General features: G+C 40.6%; 2 protein-coding genes across 2 annotated transcripts; both read left to right on the top strand.

The window, feature by feature from the left end:
* The first annotated feature begins 444 nt into the window (after positions 1-444).
* Positions 445-6,125, top strand: yars2 (tyrosyl-tRNA synthetase 2, mitochondrial). The gene is made up of 5 exons (XM_044124897.1): positions 445-1,424; positions 2,901-3,068; positions 3,157-3,312; positions 4,312-4,482; positions 5,349-6,125. The coding sequence occupies exons 1-5, from the start codon at positions 637-639 to the stop codon at positions 5,506-5,508; spliced, it is 1,443 nt and encodes a 480-aa protein (XP_043980832.1). The 5' UTR covers positions 445-636; the 3' UTR covers positions 5,509-6,125.
* Positions 6,126-6,873: 748 nt separating this feature from the next.
* cdkn1bb (cyclin-dependent kinase inhibitor 1Bb) lies at positions 6,874-10,877 on the top strand. Its single transcript, XM_044124895.1, has 3 exons — positions 6,874-7,863; positions 8,031-8,160; positions 9,347-10,877. Exons 1-2 carry the CDS (start codon positions 7,395-7,397, stop codon positions 8,144-8,146), a joined length of 585 nt encoding a protein of 194 aa, XP_043980830.1. The 5' UTR covers positions 6,874-7,394; the 3' UTR covers positions 8,147-8,160; positions 9,347-10,877.
* The last annotated feature ends 7,214 nt before the right edge of the window (positions 10,878-18,091 follow it).

The following is an 18,091-nucleotide window of genomic DNA, read 5'->3' as shown; positions in this document are numbered from 1 at the left end:
TTAACTTTGTTTGTTTGGGTTTTTTTGAACACCAAATTTGAGCTTTTACAGTTAATTTAGAATAATGGTTTCTCTGACAAATAATTTCTTAGACTGAAACTCTGGGGCCCAACTGGGCTACAGTGTAGCTTTGCCTTTAGTAAAGATAATTGTGTAGATTTCTTTAGTTTTTTTTGTTATCTGTAATAAAAGTAATAATTTCACAAAGTAGAATCGGAAGAGAGATAAATACCCTTGTGTTATGCTGAAGACATGAGCATAAAACATTTGGAAATGCAAAAAGTTAAATTTGAAGATGAAAGCTTAAATATTTTCCACAAGAAGACAAAAATGCTTGATACTCGTTTCTATGAAAGTGCACTGATGATACTAATAAAAATTTACATTCGAGTGAGAATCTTTTAATAGAATCCCACTTCCTAAATCCAGAACTTCCTCTTTAATTCAGTCGTTCTCAATCTGACCCACAAAATGACGACAGAGGAGTCTAAGTTTTGACCTTGACTCTTGGTTGAGTAAATAAGCAGCCACTGCCATGTCTGCGGTTGCTCTGATTCAGAACCACTCCAGCAGGGGGCAGTCTACATTGATCAAATTATCTTAAGCTCTTCCTCCTTCTCAGTCACATCATCCAACATGGCGGTGTCCATGCTCGGGTTCTGCTGTTGTGTTTCGCGGCACGCGTCCTGTAGCCTCCTGAGACGAGCGCGTCTCTTCCTCACACTCGGGTCTAAATTTCACCGCTCCGCTGCGGCGTCCAGCGGACTGCTCCTCTCGCTGCATAAGCGCGGTGTTTTAAAGGATTCTTTCCCAGAAAACGCAGCACAGGACCAGCTTCCCCGGCTGCTCCAGTCCGCTCCTCAGACTGTATACTGCGGCTTCGATCCCACGGCCGACAGCCTCCATGTGGGCAACCTGCTCGCCATCATCGGCCTGCTGCACTTCCGGAGCGCCGGGCACAACGTCGTCGCGCTGCTCGGAGGGGCCACGGCGCAAATCGGGGACCCGAGCGGGAAAACGGGCGAGCGCGAGCGGCTGTCCGCGGATGTGGTGGAGGAGAACACGCGCGGCATCCGGGAGAGCATTCAGAGGATTTTCATCAACCACGAGGCGCTTTTCCACGACCGCTCGAGGCCGCTGGGCACGGTGGTCGTGTTGAACAACCGGAGCTGGTATAAGAGCTGGGGGGTGGTGGACTTTCTGTCGGAGACCGGCAGGCACTTCCGGATGGGGACCATGCTCAGCCGCCACAGCGTGCAGTCCCGGCTGAGGAGCGCAGACGGTATGAGCCTGACAGAGTTCACCTACCAGGTGTTCCAAGCTTATGACTTCTACCACCTCCACCAGATATACGGCTGCAGGATTCAGCTCGGAGGCACCGACCAGCTGGGCAATTTGATGTCCGGACACGAGTACATTCACAAGTAAATTTCCCTTCCAGCTTTGTTCCAGGCTGCATTTGGAAATCGGAATAAGAAATGACCTGATATCCCTAGTTGTGTGTTTTGATATCCAAAGATCTCCAGAGAAGTAGTTGCAGGTTTCACAAGTGAAAACTAACTTTAATGAGGCGTATGACTTTGACTGGGCCATTCTAACACAGACTTTGGCTATATTCTTCTCCACCTGAGAAGTAAATTTCTAAATTCTATATCAGTTTAAAGTTTTTCACAGCTAAAACCAGCTTTACCTGCCTGTGATTCATCCCATGTAGATATCCCAAACCTCTGGCACAATTCAAACAGATATCTCCATTTGTGCTCCAGTTCTGACCAGCATTTTTACTCTGATGTACACAGGCAAGCTTCAGCATGTTGAATCACCTAAGTAGACTAATTACCTATTCAGCAGTTTTTCCAGCCTCACATAAAAAAACAAAAAACTTGCTACATTTTAATCATGAGATGCTTTAACATTATTTTAAAGTACACTTAAGCATTCAAGGCTGTAATTCTACTAGCAGGTACACAAAACGTGTAGTTTAGTCCTAAAAAGTTATAAACTAATGACGTGGATGGAAGTCATACCTGAAGCTAATAATTGTAGGTGAATGTACCGAGGATAGGTTGGAGAGAAATCGATGGACATCAGTCGATATTTTTTACTGACAGAGAGGAATAGTAAAAATCACTGTAAAAGACAGCTTTTTTTTTTTTTATTTGTGGTTGATAAACTTTATGCTCACAAACAACAACCGTAGTCCACTTCAGTGTTTATTCCCTGACCAAGCAATCTATAGCTTGAGCCGACCTCATTCTTCAAGTTTGGGTTGTGTGTTAGCTTCCAAACAAGATCGTAACTGTTTCATTATTCAGGAGCAAAACCTGTTTGATTTTCTTTTTCACCCGTTTACTTCCACGCGACTCGTCATTGATGTTTCCTGCACTGTTCAACTTTGTAGCAGATGTGCTGACACTATACATTTTTCTCTCCCTTTTGCCAATCAAGTGGCCACAGCCTTTTTTTATTATTTTTTTTTTTTAGTGATAACAATCTGCTCTTTCATTACCATGAGATGTTTCCAGCTGCTACATCGTCATCCATGTTTCTGCTTCCTGTTTTAATAGGCATGATTTTGTGTGAAGGTGTTTGTTAAAAATGACTTCTCCCAAACAGAAAAGCAACGAAAATCTCATTTGTCAATTTTTCCTCACACTTTAAATTTTTTTATTTTATTATTTTTTTTTTTATGTTATCTGGCTCTAAAATATTACGGTACCACTTTCGCCACATCATTTTTAACTGTGGGAAGAGTGAAATAATCGTCTCCCCGTGTTTCTGCTTGACCTAATCTCTTGTAAAGACCAGCTCTGCAATTAAGTTTGACCATATTCATTGACCATATACCATGTAACCATTCAAATCAATTTTTAAATTTCAATTTTTTTTATTTTTTTAAGAGTAAGTGGTGAGGAGGTGTATGGCCTGACCATCCCGCTGGTGACCAGCACCGCCGGTGACAAGCTGGGGAAAACCGCCGGCAACGCGGTGTGGCTCAACAGAGACAAGACGTCCCCCTTCGAGCTCTACCAGTTCTTCCTCCGACAGCCAGATGCCAGCGTGGAGCGGTACGCAGAGAAGAAAGCTCACCGGTTCTGTTGACGCCTGAATCGCAGTGACGAGGAAGCCGACGTGCATTGTGTGGGGGTTTTGCAGGTACTTGAAGCTGTTCACCTTTTTGCCCCTGGGGGAGGTGGAGAAGCTGATGGAGCAGCAGAGGGAGGATCCGAGCAAACGCCTCGCCCACAAACGACTGGCTGCAGAGGTGACCAAATTGGTGCACGGAAAGGAGGGCCTCGAGAGCGCCAAGAGGTCAGAATTGGTCCATCTTTGACTAGACCCGTCACAATAACGAATTTTGTTTTTGTCGTAATTATTGTAATAAACAGTAATGTTGTTTTGACACCATTTTTGAACAGTGTATTGATAATGGCATAATAATGCAAGCCTCAAAGACTTCTAAACCTTTAGGTTTGCACAGGACACTCCACAATGGAACTGGAAGACATTTTAAATACCCAAAATAAAGCGACAAACAAACCACACACACAACCTGGAATCATAAATAAAATGGATTTTGAAGTCTCTGTAAGGAAATTTGCTCTTCAAAACATCTTAATCATCCATTTTTTTAAAATGGTGACGGAAAGATTTGAAGGCCAATTATGACAGTTCACACACCTGACCGCTCGCTGCGGACGCCCAGACATTTTCAACAAGTACTGGTTACTAAATCAGTCAAAAGACTCCAATTGAAAATTTTGTCTGATTTCAAAACTTTGGCTTAAGTACTTGTTTCATCCTTTGGATCATCATCAAAACCCTGATTACTCTCAAGCTGTTGCTCACTTCAGGTCCCCGCAGACTGGGAAGAAGTTATATGCATTCATTTTTCTGATGCTTGATGGCACAATGTGGATTCTCTGTTCAGCTTGATGAATATTAATAAAACCAAATTAAAATTAAATGCAATTGAACATGTTAACGTAAAAAAATTAACTGGTAAAAGTAGATTATAATGAAATTTCTTTTTGTCTCGTTGGCCAAAATGACGGACAAGGAAAAAGTCTAGCTAAAACCTCACCTTGTGCTGCATTGCTGCCTCAACCTTTGCTTGATGTCAAGTTACAGTCCGTGGTCAATAAATGTATATATATTTTTCTTCTTATATGTAGATTTGGTATGAGGTTTAATGAGGAAATATTTCTAAAGTAGCCCCACAGAATATGGGGTTTTGACAACCGTAAATCACAAAACGATTTGCAAAATCCTGGAGGAGCTGTCTAACAGCTGTATTGCTTGTCCCTGCAGATGTACCAATGCGTTGTATCACAGCAGCGTTCAGGCGTTGGAGCAAATGAGTGACGAGGAGCTTCAGGAACTCTTCAAGGAAGCTCCTTTCCAAGAAATGTTTTTGGAGCCAGGGACCACGGTGCTAGACGCCTGCCGTAAGGCCAGCGCCATCCCTGATGGGCCCAGAGGGTAGGTTCCTCATGAGCACCTACTGTAATAGAGCTCTGCCATTGGTTGTGGGGTTGCTTTTTATCAGCAGTTAGGGAAGCTGGTCCACTGAAGGAAAACTTCTGAAGAAGAAAACGGGTGCAACTTTCTTCTCCGCGAAGCACAACTGGAATGGTGTCAGATTTTAGTCGTGGGATCTCGCTTTTGTCGTTTTGTAAAAGATCACGAGTCATTTCTCCCACTGGCGCTACACACACAGGTTTGTTTTGGTTGTATTTACCCAGAATGTCTTGACTAACCAAGTCCAAAGACTCATCCCATGGTTGTGGAAAATATGTTAGTCTGTTTTAGAAGGGTCACTGGCGTGTGTGAAGTAGAGGAAACGCAAGAATTGATGGCATTTTCTTGAAAATTTTGGTCAAAAAGTGCTTGTTTAACACTGGAAGAAAACCATCGTCTTCAAGGAAGAGATGTGGTTGGGGGGGTAAAAAAAATCCTGAACACTCATGTTTGATGATCACCTGAATGTTTGGTGAAAATAATGGGAAGAAGAACAGTAGGACTCAGAGATGTTTAATGGTGAAAGTAAGAACACTCAAGCAATTGAACTGAACTGCTGTCTAGCCATTAGAAAACTTAGTCAGTGAAGCTAACTGGGGAAAAAAGTTTCACTTTCCAAGAGAGCTGGTATCTACTGTACCAGCCTTTAGGGGCAATGCAGTGATCCGGAGTTGCTGGAGTTGATCAGGTCTAGTAGGTCCAAGAATGAGGTCCGCTGACTCAATATACTGAATCATCAGACTATTGTAGCTTGTCAGGCATACAAGATTAAGTAGTTAAAAGTTCTTGAATTACCTGAATCTTATCGTGTGATCGCTTGCGTTCAGGTATCGGATGATTTCAGAAGGAGCGGTATGGATCAACCACCAACGGGAAGACAAACCGGAGCAGGTCCTCGTCCCCAACATCCACATACTGTCTAATGGACTCACCCTGCTCAGAGTGGGCAAGAAAAACTTTCACATCGTCAAGTGGCTCAGCCTCTGAGGTTGAGCCACTTGACTTACAGGGAAGGTAGGAGGAAAAACTTGAGAAGAGTCTGTGGGAGATGTTGATGGACTGCTAAATGGCTGGTCATGTACATGTATATGTAGATCTGCTGTTTATCTAAAGGTTTGCTATTAAAACAACATTTGGTAAAGAGATCTTTTTCTGTCGACTTACCTCTGCGGTAGACTTTTGGGACAGTGAACACTAGAGGGCGACATTGCCTGTGTGGCCGTCCACAGAGAACCTAATGGGCCATTTATCCTACTGTAACCTTTCAAGTAAACAGCTGCTCACCGCTAAACTGAATTGCATCATTCCTCCCAAAGAGCTTACGGTCCTATTTTAAGCAAATTATTGTTTTTAAAAATTGTTTAATTATGGTGCATTTGTTTTGTTGAAGTTTAAATTTTTTTTTTCTTCTTTTTACTTCTGTAGAGGGTAACACAACTTACACACTTTGGGAGACAACAATTTCATGTTGGGGGAAAGATGGTTTATGATGCAGTTTGAGTTCAAAAATAATTTTACTTGAATACTATTTATGTAGGGTTTTTTTCCCTGTCCAATATTGTTGTTTAAGACAAAATTCTTGCTTTTCTGCAAATGTGATAATTTTATATATATATATATATATATATATATATATATATATATATATATATATATATATATATATATATATATATATATATATATATATATGTTTTTGGTATTTGTTTTTGCAGATTAAATTTCAATTTTACATTCACCAATATTTAATAATACATTTATCAAGTGCTTTCAAAGTGTGTTGCTGGCAAAGAACAAAAAATGGCAAGAATACACACATAATTAAAGAACAAAGATGCTATCAAATTTATGTGGTTTTCTATGCGTCATATGTTATCATATATAAAACGCAACCTAGATCTATTAACTGTACCATGATCATGGAATACATATGTATTTTATTTTTGGAACAAATTTGAAACCAACAGCTACAGGCTTATAGTTAATCAGTGAGGGGAGCTGAAAAGGTCATTCAAATAACATCACAAACAGAACCACAGCTACTACACAGCTTTCTGTCTCAAGCTGGAAAACTTTCAAGGTTTAGCAATTCTCAAAGCAGCCATTTCCCTGTTGTTGATTTTTTTTTTTAAGTTGAAACATTAAATTTAATTTAGCAATGTATGTAATACTCAATCTGCTTTGTAATTTATTTTATGTTTTCATAGCAATAACTTAAAACAACTTTCTGTGAAATAACATTATTTGAAAATGCATCTTTAAAGATCAAATCTAAGCAGAATGTTCATAAAACATACAGACACTAGTTAACTGTCTTACAATTAAATATTTTTCAATTAATACCTCCCGTGCTGCTCAAGATTGAAATTGTGACGAAATGTAAGCTTCTTTACAGAGTTGGCCCAGATTATTTAAAATGCTGGCTCTTTAAAAGAAAAAAAAAAACATGGGCGTGGCCTCTGCGTTCAGCAAATGAACAGCCTCGCTGGGATTTAAATAGCTCTGTGTGTCAATCACATGCTCTGGCCCTCCTCCGTCCGAGCCCAGCCTTCTCTCAGTCCCCACAACGCCTCTGAATCGCCATATTGGGTACTGAGGTTACTCTGCAGTTTCTCTCAGTCCGGGACGGAATTGACAAGAGCTCCTTTGGTTCCTCTGCAGTTTGTTTTGATGATTCGCGGGGACTATCTTCGGCGTCAGAACACCGCAGAAGCCGTTTGCGCCTCCAGCTTGACATACGCATGGCATAAGCCGTTTCACTCCTGTTTCGGATCTTTTCCCCCGTGACGAGATACTCGTTGTTTTTTTTCCCCTATATCTTTTTTTTTCTTCTTCTTCTTCTCTCTCACTCTCCGGCGACGTGTTTTTTTCTTATGAAAACCAGACGCTCCTGGCTGCTCGAAGATTCAGCTTTTTTGGGGGGTAAAATGTCAGACGTTCGACTTTCAAACGGAAGCCCGACGTTGGAACGGACGGAGCCCCGGGTTACGGAACACCCGAAGCCGTCAGCCTGCCGAAGCCTCTTCGGCTTGGTGGACCACGAAGAGTTGAAGAGGGATTTCAAGGGACATATGCGGGAGCTACAGGAGGCTGCGTCCGCCAAGTGGGGCTTCGACTTTGCCAGTGACAAGCCGCTGCCTAACGCCAGGCTCACATGGGAACTAGTGGACCCCGCTCGGGTCCCGGATTTCTACGTGCGGCCCCCGCGGAGGGAGAAAGGCGTCTGCTCTGGGAATAACAATGTGGATCTAAACGGGAATCATAGCTGCGATACAAGCATGTCTGACGTGCTGACGGAGTGTAAGGAGCAGTGCACCGGGCTGAGGAAAAGACCGTGTCACGGTACTTCTTTTTTTATTTACTTTTTTTTTTTTTTTTAAACATGTTTTCAGCCCGAATTCGCTGCTGTGTAACATATAGTCCTACGGCTCACGGTGTTGGCATATTACTTTCATAAATACATAAATATGGAAAGTAGTAATTTAAAAAAAATATATTATTTTTCGCAGACACCACGGCGCAAAGTAAGAGGTCACGCAGCAGCCCAGATGAAGTTAGTTGTCCAACCCTGAGCCACTCTGTTGAACACACACCCAGAAAGTCCAGTCCCAAGAGGCAAACGTGAGGACTAGCAAAACGGTAAGAAAATTAAATTATAAATTTCCTCCCCTTTTAATCACACACGATGTCAGAGAATCGAACATTAGGTAGACGTGGTTTTTAAAAAAAAAAAAAAAAAAAAAACACCGTCGCCCTTTCAATCCGTGGTATAAAATACACTGTTTTTACCTTATAAATTACAATTACTAACTTTTTTTGGACAACCAAACGGAACATTTTGCCGACTCGTAGAGTTTTATCGATAAAACACCAGACAGACAAACGTTGCGAGTGAAAACAAGAAAAAGGAAAACAAAACTGAGCTGGGCATTATTTTTAGCCCTTTAACTGCAGGTGCTTCGGTGCTGCTCATTTCCTACTTAACTGTAAACAAGTGCTGAACAACAGTGTAGTAGTAACACGTCAGCAGCCACTGCCCTCACAGCAGAGCAGGGACGGAAAGGGGCTGGTCTCTCTGAGAGCTGCAAAAACACACTCACGCGCGCGCGCACACACACACACACTCCTGTTACAACACACACACACACACTCCTGTTATAACACACACACACACACATCTATCCCTGCAGGGGGAGAAGAGCGTGCAGGTCTGAAATCAAAAATCAAGTGGGTCACAGTGAAGAGAGGGTCTGGTTTAAAAAAAAAAATAAATTTTTTTACCACGTTTAAGAAGAGAAGAAAAAAAAAACAAACCTAAACAGTAGAGCAGGTAAAAAAAAATTTTGAATTCCTTTTAAATAAGAAATTTGTAATTTTTTATAAATGTGGTAAGAAATTTAGAACTTCCACTATGCATATTTTTAAGGCTATCTTAACATTTTGTGTATATGCGTGTTTCTTTTAGATTAATTTCTGACTTTTATTTTTTTATATATATATTTAAAATGGGAAGCTAACCTACATCTTAATTGTATGAGCTAAAAAAAAAAAACAACCAAAAAAAAACCAACACTCTGGAGAGGCTCAAAAATATGACTTAAAATGTAAAAGTAGCTTCTAGAAATAAAAACTACAAAAATAATAATTTGTATTTCCCTTCAAGGTTCAAGGTTTTTTTTCCACATCAGGAAACACATTCTTGGGGAAAAACTCAACTTCTTTTGTTGTTACAGAAAATGTTACACAATGTTCTGTTGTACTAACTAGCATGTTTTTCTTCTCTCTCTCTCTCTCTCTCTCTCTCTTCCTTGTTCTCGCCCCATAGAGAAGATGCCCCCTCCCCCTTGTTTTTCCCTAAACGTGGGAGACCTCAGTGTTGGCTTTTTTTTTTTTTTTTTTTCTTTTGGACGAGGATCTACGCAGCATCAGAAACATATCAGCTCTCCTGAAGACTGGGGAGGACGCTGTTGAAGCACTGAATAGAAACACTAAAGTTTTTTGGCACTCAGTTAAATGTTACTGCCTCTAACAGCAGTCGATGTAGCAGTGTGCAATTAGGTTGGATTTCCTTTTTTGCTACTTATTTTTTCTTTCTTTCTTTTTTTTTTTTTTTTTTTTACTACCTGTGTATATAAATTAATAAATAAATATATATTTCTCTTCATATGTAGCACATAATAAACATTATGATTTTTAAAACAAATCCTTTATGCTAAAAGTGTGAAATTTGATTTGACTTGAAGAATTGCAGTGTAGTTTGACTTTTTGTTTTTGTTTTTCTGGAAATGCTGTTATGCTCGTGCGAAGTTGACACGGTCCCTAATTGCTACACTTTAAAAAAAAAAAAAAAAAAAAGCAACTAAAACAAATCATGGCTTCTTACGGTTTCTTTCCAGCGTGACTTCACTCCGTCATTTTCCTAACTCGACATTGAAGAATGGTACAAATGTAGCTCATTTATTTTTAATTTTTTTTTTCTTTTTGGCCACAATCTTTAGCTCTTTTAAGAGGAGGAAACTTAAAAAAAACCCAACAAATCAATGAGGATATTCTATTTATTTTATTTTTTTATTTTTAGAGTTGCTTTTAAGCACCAGTGTGGACCCTCTCCCCCTCCCCTCCCTGTTGTAGTTCTGCACTCCTCAGGTGCGTTGGACTAGCTGAGATATTTACGGAAGGACATGCAAACTTATTGCCTCCACCCTGATGTGCCTTACTGCTTTGCAGATGGAAGGGTTTTTACTTTAGAAAGCAGTTATATCTCCTACAATACCAAATACATGGTTGCTTTTATGTAGATGACTTCACATTGTATTTCTTTGTGATGACTTTAGGTGCTTTATTTTATTTAATTTTTTTCTTCTCTTCCATCCCTTCCTTCCTCCTGCCCCAATATTTTAAACCTGCTGAGGATGCAAGTGGGAGGATCTCCAAGCTCCTCCTGCGTTTGACGAATAACAAATGCAGTCGCCACGCCTGTGTAATTGTGTAGACATTTTTTTTATTTTATTTTTTTTTTATTTTATTCTTTTTGCAATGTACATCTGTACGTATTTTGTAAAAAAAAAAAAAAAAATTAAAACACAAAAACACTGAGAAATTATACTAACTTATTTATGTCAAGAATTTTTTTTTTTTTTTTTATGTAGTTAAAAAAAAAAAAAAAAAGGGTTCTTGATTACGGTTATCCAAAGTGGCATTTACGTTACTATAATTGTGTTAAAGCATATTTTATTTGGTAGATTTTTTTTTTCCTCCCCCTTTTAAGGTTGCAGACTGAGCCTGTTATTTGTTGTGCATTTTTGTAATGTGTGGATAAAAAGATGTTGCAATCAATAAAAGAGAAAATTAAAGTAGGACTTTTTTCTCTCATTTTTTTTTGGGACTTTTTACAGAGTGTAAGAAGTCCAAGCTGCACTATGTAGGAAAAAGGAATTAAAATTATAGGTACATTTTCATAAAACATTTTTACCATTCAGACTAATATTTGGTATTGTTTGGGGTGGGGTTTTTTTGTTTGTTTGTTTTGGGGGGTTTTAAAGCAGCTGGGTGAAAAATCTGAGGTGACTCTCCTACTGCGGATGGAGGCTGAATGATTGACACTCAGTTCATCCAATGAGAGAGCAGCTTAGAATAGCAGACCACTGAGTGCAGCCAGTAGTGTTCAGCAACTTACCCCTGGAGTAGTTGGTGGAAGAAAATAATAATTTATGTCTAGATATAGACAGGAAACATTTTATTTATTTTTTTTATTATGTTCTTAACTGTGTGTGTAGTTGTTTATAGTCCTTCTTTAAGTCCTTTTCTGGTTTAATCATCAGACCCTCCGGTCCAAATGTGGTGTCGTGTCACTTTTTGGGTTCAATCAATATTTTATTCTGGACACATTTATGACTATTTAAAAAAAAAAAAAAAAAAAAGGGAAAATGTGTGTCTAATTCAAATCCTAATAGCTGTTACAGTGTAAATCTTGAGAGAAATTAAAGAGTATTATATAAAAGTTGTATATTATATAAAATGACTGATTGTATTTTAGCACTTACACTAGCACTCACACACACTTACATTTAAATATTTTTTCCCAATGTGAAATATAGGAACTACAATGTACACACACACATATATACACATTATTACATTGTTTTAATCCTTGCTGTCTGAAACCAGCCTGCTAAGTGTCTCAGTTTCAGTCGCTGCACATCTTTGGCTGTAAAAACCCAAATAAACGTTTCACTGCGCAGAATTTCCCTGCCTCCTCCTCCTGCCTCCAGCGCAGGAGCACACCTGCAGCAGCTTGTTTTCATTCATATTCTTTAACGCCAGTGTTATGAGGGGTGGAAGTGGTCTCTCTCTCCCTCTCTCTCTGTGTGGGTGGGCGGGCCGGAAAGGTAGGGACTGTCCGGTTCTGAAGCGTGCAGGTGGACAACCTCAACCCAGCCGTTCCATCAAACCTTCCCCCGACCCCCACCTCCGAGCTCGGGCCCCATTGTCCCAGTGTGTGGGCCTTTGTGCCGAAGGCCATTGTGTAGGGGCCGGGGCTGGCCACTGTTGTGTCTGGGGCTCCTCTGTTCAAACAAAGGGCCCGTCTACAATCCTCCACCCCGCCCAAACAGCAGACTGCCTGACTGATTGACTGGCTGGCTGGCCGTCTGACTGACTGACTGACTGACTTCATGACTAGGTGAAAAAGCAAAGGAGGGAAATATTGTGGCCTTGTGCCCAAAGTGCTGAGTTCACGTCAATATTACCCACTTATAACGGGCAAAACGTCAATTAGTTCAGCGATTCGATTCGAACATTGAAATGCGACGATATTTATACAAAATACATTTTATTACTGGTATTTCTATGTACTGGACAGCATTTGCACTCGGGTCTCACCAGTTTTGCCGTCAGTCAGTCACAGTGATAAATGGGCTATTAAAGTAGATATTGGTACTTTTGACAGTGTGGTGTCGAGTCCTGCTGGAAATTGAAATCAGCATGTCAGTGAAGTTTGTCACTAAAGGCAGCCATAAAGTGCATTGAAATATGACTTTGGACTTGATAAAACACAGCGGGACAAACCGCAGATGACAGTCACCTTCCACTTGACCTCAAGCATCAGGAATGTCTTGTCTCTGGTACAGAAGTGGCTCAACAGAAGGAAGGTGAAAGTTGTAGGCTACGCATCTGCGTCTCGTCGGCTTTGGTTCACAATTTTACGCCAACCATTTTTCCTTCTTTACAGTAGCATATGTTGATACGGCACATTTTTTTTTTTCAAGGTATTTGGGGTTTGCTTTGTTTATATTTGTGTTGTGATATCTAGTAACGAGCATTGTGAATCTTAGTAAAAAGCGCTTCGCTTCACAGTCCTTTCTGCTGGTGTTTTTCCTTCCACCCAACTTTCTGTTAATATGTTTGGGTAAAGCACCTTTGTGGCTCTCTGTCTTTGGGGAGGGCATTGATGGCTGCCTGCTGAACAGCTGTCTAGTTGGTGTACGCCATAACACTTTGGTCTAAATAATGCCATTGGCTTTACATGACAATATTGCAAATTATCAGAGAAACATTTTTTGCTTTTATTCCTTTTAAGCCTTTATTGAAAAACGTTCACTTTTCATATCTTGAAATATCACTCTAAGTTTCACATTTAACTTACCTAGTCAAATAAATTAACTTTACATGCATTTGTTTCAAAGTAGCCATAAAAATGCATATATATATATATATATATATATATATATATATATATATATATATATATATATATATATATATATATATATATATATATATATATATATATATATATATTTTTTTTTTTTTTTTAAATTTTATTTATTTATTTATTTTTTATTTATTTTCCCCACAAACTGTTATTCCAGGTGTAGCGAAAATGGGTTAGCTCGAATCTGCAGTTGTGTTTCAAGTCGGACCGCTTCGCTTTGCCGCAGCCATATTTTATTTCCCCCCCTTCTGCCCGTACAGTCAGCGCACAAAGACGCGAAAGATGTGAGTCAACAACCTATTATTTCATAAGTGCAAACAGGGCGTTTACTTATGCCTCTGGGCTAAAGGAGGTCGGCCTATAATCTCGCCGAACTGCAGGAATAATTACACGCCTACAAATTGAATTGTTTGTGAAAGTCCGACCAATTTGCTCATGAATCATTACCCGTTTTCTGTGGCAAATTTAGAGCCCCTCTCTCTCTCGCTGTCTGGCCTGTTTTGCATTTTATTTCTTCATATTTATAACTCCCACACTCGCTGAAATCTCGTTGCTTGATCTTTGTTTCTGTGAATGTATATTCCACTCACTTCTTTCCTCTGCCCCGCACCGCGACACAGTTGGAATGACGATTACATGCACAACTTGATTTGCCTTGCAAATTCATACAATTCCTTATCATTCCCAGCTAATTCCCGTCAGGTGCCTGAACGGGATATTCGCCGGCCAATTCATTTTCCTAAATTAAGCGGTTCGCACAGCACCGGGTCACTGTGAGGCAACAGACTGAAGGCAGCCAGCCCAAACCAAAACCCACACTGAACTGAACTCAAGGAAATTCCAGCAAGACACTTTAAACTCTTGCTACGTTTCCTCCCGTGTGCCAAGAATTCACGCTTCCGTGCTACATCAACACAAACAGGTTATCTTTTCCTGTTAACCGCCCCGACACTTAATATAAAGCCACAAGTTCCTCCCCGAGTTTCCTGTCGAGCCACAACACACGTCACTGAACTAGACCCACGGCACCCCGGCCTCCGAAAGAAGGGAAAGCACGAGACTGCAAGCACCTCGTATCCCTCCCTCTTCCTGCCTCCGCTTCTTCTTCTTCTTCTCGAGCTGGGTCGCTTACACATAGGAGCAGCTCTTCAGTTAAAACCGTAACTTTTTTGTTGGCGTCCAGACACACTGGCTGTAATTTTTACATTTACTAGCTTTTTATTTTAAAAGTTACAAAACTACATTTGAAACACTTTTTGAAACAATGACACTTGTCCTGTAACACCCTCTGCTGAGGCGTGAATCAGCCACTTCCACAGGTGTGGAAGCGCACTTGCGCAGAATGGTTTTGTTATCTGTGCGGGCAGATAACAATAACAACAACAAAAAATGGCGGATGTGCTGTGTTGTGCTACTTAACCAGTTCAGTTTAACGCAATCGATGAGAAGGAATATGTGTGTTACACCAGGGAGACGGAGAGAAGGGGATTTACAATGAGGCGGAAGCTAAAGATCAAACGCGCAGGAGCGTTCGATGACATAATAAATTCACAGCGCCATACAGTGGCCTGGCATGGCAACTACAGCTGACTCGAAATGTGCAACTTTTTCCCAATTGACAGCTGAAGATTTTCAGTTTTCAGTCACTTGGTGTCCGTGGAGGGCCGGATTTAAGGAGAAAAGCTCTTTCTCGAATGCAAGTTACAGTTACAGGTAATGCACATAAACTATGTATGAACTAATGATACCAAATGATGGTGGCAGGTTAATATTATGTCCCTTGGCCAGTAGCTTCATGTTATCCTTCCCCTCTGAAAAAGAAAATACTGTAATCTCATTGTTTTCAAATGCTGTTGTAAGTATTGTTTAGTATTGTATACATTCATACATTCCCAAAATATTATTACCACTCCCCTATTATGGACCTGTGGCTGTATATAAAATGCAATAATTGCAAGACACACGTTTAAAAATTAAATAAATGAAATAAGATAATAAATAATAATAATAATAATAAAAATAATAATAATAATAAACATCTGCAGCCCTCCAGACTCCAAGAAAAATGGGGCCCTGGGCTTCTGTCCCTGTAAGCCCTTTCTAAAATCTGGCCCAGGTCTCGTGTGCATTTTATCTTTGTGTGTGCGTGAGTCCCCCCCCCCCCCCCCCCACACACACACACACACAGCGAGGGATTTGGATCGGATTCATAGTGGGCCGAGTCGTATCTGCAGGAGTTGCAAGCTGCAGCGCCGTGGTGCGGCGCGAGTTCAGGATTGACTGGCAGGCGGAGAGAGGAAAGGTTAAGAGGTGAGCGATGCCGCAGAGCGCTGAATGACAGATGTGCAGATGTGCTTCAGCGGCACGGCTGAGAGGAAAAAGAAAGGCAGGGAAAGCGAGGGAGCGGGGGGCGCCGGGGGGAGAGCTCATTAAAGCGGCACACCTGCAGCCTATCAAAGAGCCTTTATCTTCTATCGACCCAAATCTGCTCAAGCACGCAGCTCAAGACATTGCAAAGCTGGCATGGGCCGCGTTGCACGCTCACTCTTGGCTCGCCCTTTATCTCCCCCTTTCTCTCCTGACCAGCGCCAGCGGACGGTACCTGGAGCAGAAATCCTGTCAGGAATGCGCAGGGATGCGTTCGGATGCATTTGGCCGAGAAGCGGAGGCAGAGCTCCCAGTTTGGAGCGCAGATGAGATGGAGAGGCCTTTTCTTAATGCTCAGTTTCACGTTGTTCTCTTCTGGTAAAGTTAATGCATGGATAAATCATCAATTATTTATTGATTTAGCTGCTGCACCATGTGAAGTCAGAAAAGGCCTCTTCTGAAAAGAGTTCAAGAAACGGTTCTGTGTAAATGATGAATTTAGCTGCTGCCGATTTTGGTCTGTGATGTATTTCTATAAATAGCTCTGGTCACACTTTTCACATATGGCCTTGCACAAAAGAACATATTCTGTATTTCAAAATCTCACAGATTTTCCAGTTTAATTTTATTTGTAGGTACTTAATATTGAGTTGTATTTTGTTTCTGTGCTACTGTAACAAGTCAGTTTCCCCACTGCGAGATTAATAAAGTTGTTTAGGGAATATCCTATTCTATTCCCTAAACAATGTATATCTATTGCTTAATAGTATTAACTAAAATGGTGAGAGTCAAAGCACTTCACATAACATTTTATAAGTGACGAAGAACAGGAAATAGTCACATTTCTTTTTTTTTCTTTCTCCAAGAAAAATCTATTTTCTTAACTTTTTCTCTTTTATAAGAAGTTAATTTTATACTTGGCATGACACATGAGGTTATAAAGAGGTTTTTATTTTCCAAAGGGTGGAAAGTCATTGAATCTAGTCGTGCTACATCCACAAGTTTCAATGCATTAGGATTTTATGAAGTAGATTAACGCCACACACCACATAATTGTGACGTGAAAGGAAAATGACAAATAGAAATCTGAAAAGTGCGGCCTATTTGTTTGTTTGCCTTTACAGCGTTACCCCGGAATAAAATCCAGTCTATCCAACTGGCTTCAGAAGTCACGTAATTCGAATCGGCCGCTCAACCGACCCTGTAGGCCATTAATCACAGAAGCAACCAAATGGTCTGTGATAGCTCTGGAGGAGCTGCGGAGGTCCAGAGGTTCGGGTGGAAAAATAATTCCACCCAAATTATTTTTTTGGGTGGAAGCACACAACTACTAGTTGTGCGCTTCTCTAATCCGGCCTTCATAGATGTGTGCATATGTCTACACACCCCAGGAAACTCTTAGAGAATATGAACGAAAATGTAAAACTTTTCACTTACAGTTAGCGGTTGGGTGAAAGCGTTCATGACCTGACCGTGTTTGCTCTTTTTGAGTAAATAAAAAAAATAAAAATAAAAATACTTCATTGACTATAAGGAGAAAGGAAATGTTGCAGCTGTTATTTTCAAAGAGTTGCTTGAGGTGCTGATGGCTGCTTTTCTGTGACAGTCTCATAAAAAGGATGCTAAGAGTTGCTCATAATTTTGAAGAGTTCTCCTGTGCACGTTATCTTCAGTTCCCCAGAATAGAGCCAGCATTCCTTTATCAGCTTGTTGCTAGACAACGACAGAAAACCCCAGACATTTAGAGGAGATCCGCAGCGTCTGCAAACACCGAAGGACAAAATCAGCTTCCTCAAGACGTAACGTACAATCCGCTCTGGTCAGTTCTTGTTGAGTCTCCAATTCAATCTTTCGTCCAGGTGACCACCAAATTAAAGTAGTTTCAGTGTGGTTCTCTTGAAATATAGAATCATTTCTTTTCTTCTGTGTACATTTAAGACAAAACTGTGGCACTGTTTTAAGACAACCTTTGGAAGTCCAGTTTGGCAGCTTGCCACACGCCATGTTGGGGAGAGAGCGCCGCTGATTAGACGGGACGTGAAGTGAAACTGTTAAACTCCCGGAAAAATACATCAAAGATTGTGGAGATGACAAAGTTCGGTGTGTGTGAATACGTAAAAGAGCCGCTGAACTTTTGAACTTATACGTTGTGTGTGTAGGTGTGTGTGTGTGTGTGTTGGGAATGAAGGGGCGCCAAGTGACCGCATATAGTTAAATAGTAAAGGGAAATATATAAAATCAAATGGCATTTGTCTTCAACGTGGAACCATCACTCTTTCTCCACATGTTCGATTCTGGTAATCGTCTATCAGCGTGTTTAGCTTAGCTTAGCCAGAATAGCTCACTTCTTACTGGGTGTAAAATTAGCGGCAGGGCTTTTTCACTAAACAGGACGATGACAGTTTGGGCGGTGTTAGGATGGATTTCATGCAACACCAAATGTTTCCACATGATGCAACTCTGACCGCTGCATATATCCGATGACACTCC

Source organism: Gambusia affinis, linkage group LG08 (assembly GCF_019740435.1).
Source record: "Gambusia affinis linkage group LG08, SWU_Gaff_1.0, whole genome shotgun sequence".
Lineage (NCBI taxonomy): Eukaryota > Metazoa > Chordata > Actinopteri > Cyprinodontiformes > Poeciliidae > Gambusia > Gambusia affinis.
The sequence above is the reverse complement of the archived record's forward strand: the minus strand, read 5'-3'. Positions and strand labels throughout refer to the sequence as shown.